This window comes from Dama dama, chromosome 28, assembly GCF_033118175.1.
Source record: "Dama dama isolate Ldn47 chromosome 28, ASM3311817v1, whole genome shotgun sequence".
NCBI lineage: Eukaryota > Metazoa > Chordata > Mammalia > Artiodactyla > Cervidae > Dama > Dama dama.
In genome coordinates this window covers 22011428-22020442 of record NC_083708.1, presented here as the reverse complement: position 1 = coordinate 22020442, position 9015 = coordinate 22011428, and the positions used below count along the sequence as shown (strand labels likewise).

General features: G+C 46.7%; 1 protein-coding gene and 1 long non-coding RNA gene across 2 annotated transcripts; both read right to left on the bottom strand.

The window, feature by feature from the left end:
* Positions 1–3592: 3592 nt before the first annotated feature.
* Positions 3593–5689, bottom strand: TPBG (trophoblast glycoprotein). The gene has a single exon (XM_061131685.1). The coding sequence runs from the start codon at positions 5544–5546 to the stop codon at positions 4284–4286; it is 1263 nt and encodes a 420-aa protein (XP_060987668.1). The 5' UTR covers positions 5547–5689; the 3' UTR covers positions 3593–4283.
* Positions 5690–5793: 104 nt separating this feature from the next.
* Positions 5794–6666, bottom strand: LOC133048097 (uncharacterized). Its single transcript, XR_009690945.1, has 3 exons — positions 6611–6666; positions 6263–6367; positions 5794–5896 (listed from the first exon to the last, which is right to left on the bottom strand). It is a non-coding gene; the product is annotated as an uncharacterized LOC133048097 (long non-coding RNA).
* Positions 6667–9015: the final 2349 nt, after the last annotated feature.

The window sequence follows — 9015 nt, the reverse complement described above, 5'->3', positions numbered from 1 at the left end:
AAAAAAAACAACTAAGAAAAAAAAAGGTAAAACACAACATAAAACCAGCCTGTGTTTTTAATCAAACATTTCTAGGAATGAAAAATACCTGTACAAAACACCCTCAAGGAGATGTTTTTCTCCTTCTAAAACATAGGATCACCTGTACAATACAGAATATATATATTTTTTAACTATTTCAAGCACAGCACTGCAGAATCACTGAAAGATTTAAGAAAGACATCATCGAGGTCTTTTCCATATACAATCTAGAAATCTCATTTCCTTCTTCCCTCTCCTTTACTATGAAAAATCCTTGCACAAGTGTAAAAGTGAAACTTGAATCTCATGTGAAAAATGTCTGTCTTCACTTTAGGGTGCTGCTCTCTGACGATGGATGACTGAATGGATTTTGGAGCAGGAAGAAAGCATGGGCCAAACTGGGTTTAACCTTGCAATCCAGCACAGGTGATCGCAAAGCTTCCCAAACTAGAGCTGCAAAGCCTCTGATGTCCTCAAGTAAGTAAGCCCCATATTTGGAACACAAGTCTGAGCGGATGAGATGGCATCACCGACTCGATGGACATGAGTTTGAGCAAGCTCTGGGAGTTGGTGATAAGACAGGGAAGCCTGGTGTGCTGCAATCCATGGGGTCACAGAGTTGGACACAAATGAGCAACTGAAATGAATGACAGACAGAATCCCTAAGGAAAAATGACAGTTCATTTGGGATTTTTTTTTTTCCTACCCACTTTAGTTAAGACAAGAAAACAAAGCTGTAACTTATTTCTGATTATATATTGAGGTGACCATAATCCACGTTTGCTCCCAATCAAGGTAATTTTAAAGGATTTACCATTTATTTCAACCAATCTTTTCTCCACCTCTGGGGGGAAAAAATCTTATCTATTATCAGTCTATCAATTTAAGCAGCTCTTCTGTCTTTAAATTTTTTGGAAGCACATTTTTTTTAATGTGCTTCAAAGACTCCTCACTTTGTAAGAAAAATCTATCAGTTATAAGGTATAAATGTGCCTCATGAGTCACAACCCAATCACATGGGGCAGCAAAATTGATGATACATATATTAATGCTGCAAACTGAATTAGTCCATTGAAAGGGGGGAGTTACAATTCAGGGTCAAGGTGTATTAGCCTAAATTCTTGCCACTTTAAATTGAAATTTATTAGACATTTTAATAACCTTTTAAATTGAGGGATTTATCAAGTGCTTACATTTTTTAAGTATTTTTTTGACTTTCTTCAAATGAAACTGGTAAAGAAAAAAGGGTGTTTTCTGCTGAAACCTTTGCTAAGTAACAATGTATCACCAAGCAAAATAAATTTCAAAAATGGATTACTTACAGGTCTCTAGGATCCATGATGCATGATACTAAGAAACAGTGTTTAAAACAAGTGCACTTCAATGGTGATACTGTCATTTTCTTTTTGCCTATTCCATTATCCTTATTGGACTTTTATAGCACCTATCTGCCTTCTGCCAAGGAGTTCAGAATGCCTTAGAAGCTTATGCTGTGCTGTGCTTCAGTCCTCAGTTGTGTCTGACTCTTTGCGACCCCATGAACTTGTAGCCTGCCAGGCTACTCTGTCCATGGGGTTCTCCAGGCAAGATTACTGGAGTGGGTTGCCATGCCCTCCTCCAAGGGATCTTCCCAACCCAGGGATCAAACCCAGATCCCCTGCACTGCAGGCAGGTTCTTTACCAGCTGAGTTACCAGAGAAGTCCCACAAGCTTATAGGCTTAGAGTATTATGACCATACAATAGAACTGTTTTCAAACAGTAGTTTTTTTTTACCTTAAGAATGTATATTGCCATGTATTGGGGAATAGCAAGCAGTGATGTGATATTAAATTGGGAAGTTTATACAAAGGAAGAAGCGAGAAATCATAAACTTCAAAAAAGCCATGACTTAACAGGCTAAAAACTCAGCTTCACTGTACCACAGATTCTGCTTCAGTGAGTTGATGATGAGAAAATCTAGAGTAACAAATCTACTGCTTTCCTTGATCTTAGATAAAGGTCAGTTTTTAACTTTTAGACTCTCACATGATGAAATAATTCTTCTGAACAGAGACTCTATAAATATTAGTTTGTTGTTTTGTACAGTATCAACAGACTTAGCAATGAAAGTCCATTGGCAGTTTATTCCTAAGATGGTGTGCTTTTATTTATTAGATGTTTTTGATAATTTTGGGCATCATCCTTAGGAAATAATGGCAGCTACCCAGTTTATGAATTGCTGGTGAACATTTAAAATGTTTAATGGAATATTAAGTACCATATATTTAACCTTTTCTTAGGGAATTATAGGATCTAAAGTATAACCTCAAAATAATGAATACTATTTCATAAAATGAGCCTTAGAAAACTTAATATAGTTAAAATATCATGTCTAATCTAAACAAGGAACAAATTCAGATATTTTTAGCTCTATTTTGAAAACTTGAGTTTAACTCAAAGAGGGAAAATGTTTCTATTCTATTCTAAAAAAAGATTTCTACAACTAAAGTACTGCCTAATCCTATTTCATTTATAAAAATATGGAAACTTAAATTTTATTTCAAATATAAAACTCTCTAAAACATAATCATTTTAAAGGGCAAGGGCCCTAAGACTTACTGATACAAATTTACCTACACTTTAAATTAAACAATAACAGCTAAATTAAGATCACTTTATATAAGAGGTTAGAGATTAATGGAATTTACTCTGAAGCTTAATTGGCAAATAATAAACTGAAAGAAAAAGAAAATCTTGCCTATCGTTGACAATACCACTTCATTAACCAATTGCTTTTATTTACCGTTAAATGTGATTCATTCTTCATAAAGGTGTATATGCTAACATTGAATTTAGCTTAAATCAAAATGTCCCCAAAGTCTTAAATACTGAATTTAACATAAGAAACTGATTGAGACACTTGTTTATAATTATAGACAGTTATTCCTGGTTATTTCCTCAAATTCATATTGTACCATGACAATTTTTTAAGCACATTAGCAGGGTCTCTGATAATCAAACCATCAACCCTGTATGTTCCATTTTATGCATTTAAAAAATATATTCTCAAGAAAATCTAAGTTCCAATTTACATTATGATATTAGGAATTTTTTATTTACATTTTAAAATCTTTTATTTTAGAATATTGTCTTAAGACACTTCACTTTCATGCATTTATTTGCATTATATTTGTTTCGCACTCAGCCCTAAAAATCCACAGAACAATTTTCTATGGAGGGTTTTATTATGTAACTAATTTTGTTCTGTCCTAACTTAATCAGCCTAGGAAAAAACCCAAAATGTGAACTGTTTGTCTTACAGAAATCTTCCTTCTTACCAACTTTATAATGCTTTTACAAAATCGTTTAATGAACAGTATTAACTTTCACATGAATATTCAACTTCTCTATGTAAATCGTGAAAGGATCCACCATCTCAAATCTGTCTCCAAAGCCTGTCTGTATAAGACACTGCTCCTCTTTCATTCTCAGCTATAATAACTAACAGCTTAATTATCAGCAGAACCAAAACCATTCAGTATCACTGCCCCTAATCCTTTTTTCAAATAGCAAACTTGAACACAGCTGTAATTCTTTTAAGAATCTTTATTGAATTTTTTTTTTAACAATTTAGTTTGTTGGCTCTCAATGCAGTTTATAAAAAAACTTCAGCATAGTTTCATATAAACTGCAATCAAAAAAGTAACTTGTCAAGAAGTTATCTGAAGTTGCAAGTTATTTTTTGAAATATGCAGAACAGTAAAATGTAAGCATGCTCTCGGATGCAGGGGCTCCGTGGACTATGGAGTTACTCTGAAGAGCTTGCTAAGGTCTGCAGGCAGTTTATGAAATGCGATCATTCTCTCCACAATTTCGGTACATGAGAATAAAACTGATATTTATGAAATAAGTCTTTTTCTCAAAAAAGTTGAGGCAGCTTTTGTTGAATGCTATCAGTGAGAATACACTTGCTACACCTTGAACTGTACTAAGAGAAAAACAGCCAGGAGGCCATGTTCATGCTGAAACTTGAAAACACCCCTCCACACATGTTGAGTTCCAAGAAGAAGGAAGAGGATAAAACACTATGCACAGTTGTTCATCGTCCCACAGTAACAGAACACACCCAGAAACTTTACAGAAGGGAGCAAATTCCCTTCGCTGCTTTCAGTCAAGGTCACTGGCGGCTACAGTGGAGGGTGGAGGTGAAGCAAGCCTAGGACGGGATAAAGCTGAAGTCTACATCTCATGCAGAGTTGTCCTCGTTCTGTCCTCGCGCTTCTCAGACATCTGAATTTGAGCTGAGGTTTGTTAACCTGGGGTCCGCATTGATTTCGTATCTGTAATGATACCCTTCCATGTGATCCCTACAGGCATCTCTGATGTTATGCATCCACTTCTTTATCCCTTTGCGGTTCAAATACAAAACCAGGAGGAAGATGGCGCCTATCAGGGCTAAAACAATACCCAGGAACACATAAGACGTCTGCAGGGACGGAGGAAGGATAGGGTCACAGTCCAGGTCCGAGCTGTTGAGTTCCAAGAGGACCCGATGCCTCATTTTCTCCGGGAACGAACAGGTGAGCCTGCCTTTGCCCTGCACTACCTCGGTCTCCTTGAGCCAGGCCACCATGTCCGGCATGTGGCAGTCACAGACCCAGGGATTGTCGTCCAGGAAGACCCGGACATGGGGCAGGCTTTGCAGCTCGGCCAGGGTGCCGTTGCGCAGGACCTTGAGGGCGTTGCCCTCCAGGTGCAGGCTTTCGAGGTGCGTCAGGTTCCGGAAGGACACGTGCGTCAGGCTCACCAGGGAGTTGTTGCGGAGGTCCAGGTGCCGGAGGCCGGGCAGCTGGGCCAGGGCGTCGCGGGGCAGGTAGAGGAGCTGGTTGCCGGCCAGCTCCAGGCGGCGGAGCCCCCGCAGCGCGTGGCCCGCTCGCAGGGCCGCCGCCACCATCCCCTCAAAGCTCCGGTTCTGCCGCTCGGCCGCGGGGGGCTCGAGGCGGTTCAAGATGAGCTCCACCAGGGGGCTGGGGGCCGCTACGCTGGCGTTGCTGCCCGAGAAGGCGAAGGGGCTGAGGTCGATCAGTGGGTTGTGGCTGAGGTCGAGCTGGCGCAGGCCGGGCAGGTGCTCGAAGGCGCCGGCGTCCACCTCCCTCAGGCGGTTGCCGCTGAGGTTGAGCGCGGCCAGGTCAGCCAGCGGCGGCCGGCGGGCAAAGGCGCCGGCGGGCAGCACGGCTAGCTGGTTGCCCGTGAGGAAGAGGTTGCGCACGTACGGGGGCAGGTCGGCCGGCACCTCGGTCAGGTTGCGGTTCACGCACTTGACGGTGCGCGCCGCCTCGGAGCACTCACACGGCGGCGGGCATCGGCCCGGCAGCGGGGGCTGGCCGGACGCCGCGGGAGCCGGGAGCGACGCCGAGGAGGTGGAGGAGGACGCCGACGAGGGGAGGGAGGTCGAAGAGACCCAGCCCAGGAGGACCAGCGCCAGCCGCGCCAGCCGCAGCCGCCCGTCCCCGGCGGCGGGGCCCCGGGAGCACCCCCCAGGCATCGCGGCTCGGGTCTCCCCGGAGCCGGGCTGGGACGCCGCCCACTCCGAAGATTCGGGAGACGGGGCTCCGGAGGGCGCGGGCCGGCCGGAAGCTTCTGGAGAAAAGTTTCCTCTCGTGGGAGCAGAGGAGGGCCGCCGCCAGCGCCGCCGCCGGAACTTGGCCAACCCCCTGGCCACCGGGCGTCCCCCTCCCGGGGCCGAGTCCCCCGCCCCTTCCCTCCAGAAAGTACGCACGGCCGGTCTGGACGTTCGGCTCCGCGCTCCTCCTCCCGCTCGTCTTGCGGCCGCCGCCCCCGGGTGGCACCTCCCGCCTCTTTTGTTGGCGCCTCCCGCAGGATCCACTGCGCGACCTGGGACAAGCGGGAGACAAGCGTGAGGCGTGGTGGCGCCCGCGGCTCCTCGAGGGCAGGAATCGGCCTCCGCAAGCCAAGCCAACCCCACCGGGTACCCGAGACCTCCCTCCGAAAGCTCGTCTGGGCCTCGCCTCCTCTAGCGCCACGCACATCCTTACCCAAGCAGAGGGGCAGGCGACCCGAGGGGCGAAGCACAGTCTTGCTGCGTCCCGAGCCCTCACTATATATACTCTTCCCAGCTCCCGCCCTCCTTTCCCCGATCAGACTCGTCCCCCGCGTCTAAACTTCTAGCTTAATCCCCAGCTCCTCCCGACTAAAACTTCTCCTTCCCAGCTCCTTCCCCCCACCTCCTCCGCGGACGACCTGCCTTCCGGGGTCTCCGCCCCCGCCTGGACCTCTCCTCCAGGTCTAGGTTAGGACGCGAGGGAAGTTTCAGGTTACAGGAGTCTTTTGATGTCTTTCAGGACCCTGACGGATTAAGTGGAAAGCACTCGGCTGGCGCCCCCGGCTCGCGCCCCCGCCAGCCCCATCAGACCGGAGGGCGTTCAAGTCATCTCCAAAAGGGAGGCGGGGGGAAGGCCGCAAACAAAGCGGCGGTGGGACCCCCGGGCCGGCGCTAGTCTCCTGCGTGAGGATGGGGAGGGTCCCGGAGCCGCCCCCCGCCCCCTATCCGCTTGCTCTCGCCTTCTCCGCTTGCTCCCCGGCGCTCACCTCCGCACCCGAGATAACTCCCAATCTCACCAGAGTCGCAGCGACTTGCCCGTTCCGCGCTGCGGGCGCCGACTCTCCTCGCACCCCAGCCCCTGGCCCAACCTCCGCAGCTGGGAAAAACCAACCTGGGGGGCGGGGAGGGGGGGTGCGGCGGGCCAGGGCTGCGGGAGGAGCTGCTCCGGCTGCGCGGCGAGCCTGGGCTGCGCTCGGTAGGGGGGTGTAAGAAAGGAGGCGAGGGGGGGATCTAGACCGCGCGCCTCCTCCTGGTGGAAATTGACAGGGAATGTGCCGGAAAAGGTGAGGGAATCCCTTTTTCTCCCCCCCTTCCCTGGCATCCTTTGGTGGTTCCTCATTTTGCATACTGGGTTTTACCTTGGACTGGAGCAAAACCGCTCGTACATCTCGTGAAATTCGCCCTAATCTGGGCACTTAAAGCGGTAACCAGGTAGATTGAGGCAGAACAGAGCAGGACCGTAAAGAAATGAGCTGCAAATGTACAGCGGCAGCAGGAAAACGCCCAGCTGCCAGCAAGGGAGTTTCGGAAAGGCTCCCCAGCCAAGTGATGCTTTAGACTGCCAACTTCGGGTTTAGGTGTAAATCCGTCCCCACCTGTCCCGCCCCCCCCCCACCCCCCGCACTTCTCGGAGAGTTACGGAACTTGTGAAGGGAGGGAGCCAACTTGAAGAAGAAGGGAGGCGGGGAAAGATGGGTGGAGAAGAGATTCACTCTTGATTCGTTAGTTTTTCTGCTCCCCAAATTAAAAGCAGAGGGAAGAAAACGGCCGCCAAAGCGTCCTAGAGACAAAAGGCAAATAGCGAGGACGTGAGTCACCCGGAAAGCGGACCCGCCCCCCTCCCCAGACGTGGCAGCCGTGTGTCAGTGCAAGTCAGTGAGCTGGGAGAGCTCGCAGGGTGGGGGTGGGAGGCCGCCCGGAGAACAGAAGTTTGGTAACCCAAGTCTGACGCCGCAGGATGCGCCCGGTAGGCAAGGAGCCGAGAGGCTGGGATTGGGGTAGGAGAAAGGGAATGCTTAATTACAGAGAGGATTTGTTACCCCGGAGAGGTTTGGGGGTCCTGAAAGCTCTATTCTTGGTCTCTCAATGAGTGTCTGTCGCCTTTGTCCCGAAAAAATAATTTCCCTAAACGAGTGAGAAAGTGCTGGTTGATATTCAAGGTTCTTCATTTTAGAGAGAAAATGACAATTCGAGAAAACAGTTGCAAAAAAGTAAGATCTGGTAATATAAAAAGGATCCAATAAGGAATGCCGAAGTTTGTGCCTATGACATGGGCCTGCCTTTAGTGTGAAGGAAAGATCCCAACTCTCAAGTCGCTTCCTGATTACTTTTGTGGGAAAAAATAGACTGCACCGCCCACAGCAAGAAGGGCCCAGGTGAGACCTAGAGGGCGTGAAGACTGCAAAAGCTTCGTGCAAAAAGCCAGTTTTGTTCATTTGCATCCTCAGCACTTTTATCTAAATCTTTTTCCTGTTTTTAAAAGTGCTTTGTAATACGAATGTGAAACATTTTCAAAAAAAGAATCTCAAAAGCTGGAGTCATGTTCTGTATCCTGATGGTGGTGGTGGTTACATAAGTCTAGACATGTGTTAAAATCTACAGAACCTTGTACACTAAATCAGTTTTACTGTATGATAATTTTTAAACAAAATTAGTTACTCATGGGAAAAAAAAATACTAATGCTTTGCCTTGGTATTTTGGTTCTGCTCCTAGAAGAGTACGAAGATTCTAAATATCTTTAGAATTTAGAAAGATATATTCTCATCTGACCTCACATCAGCTCGGCAATATAGATACCAGTAGTTATTCGTATAATTATTCTGTTTTACAAATGAAAAAACTGGGACTCTGAGCTGAGACTAATTCACACTGACAGTATCTTTTACTTGCCAAACCTCCTGCTGATCACTTTACAGAAATCATCTCATTTGTTCTTCCCATCAGTACTCAGGTAGATTCTCTCAATCCAGTTTTAAAGAGGAGAAAACTGAAGCCGAAATAAATTATATAACTTGTTCTAATGTGTGGTGGAGGTAGAGACTGGGCCCAGATTTGTCTGCTTTTCATGTGTATCTCACATTCCACCTCTAGAAAATTGAGGCGTTTGTGCAAAGTCCTGCATTGCATCCCTTAGGCAGAACCAAAGCCTCTCCCCTGGTTCGCTTTCTCCTTATTTTCTTCTACCTGCCTGCAGCTGGCAGTTAGTTTGTTATGGCTGCTGAATCAGGACTCAGAAATTTGGGGTCATTTTTAGCTCCACCACTTACTGTGTGTCTTCAGTATACTTCTGTTTCTCAATCTGTAAAATAGGACCAGTAATAAAACATTATGACATTTCCATGAGAATTGAGATAAGATATCTAACATGCTTGGCAAAATTGCCTGTTATTA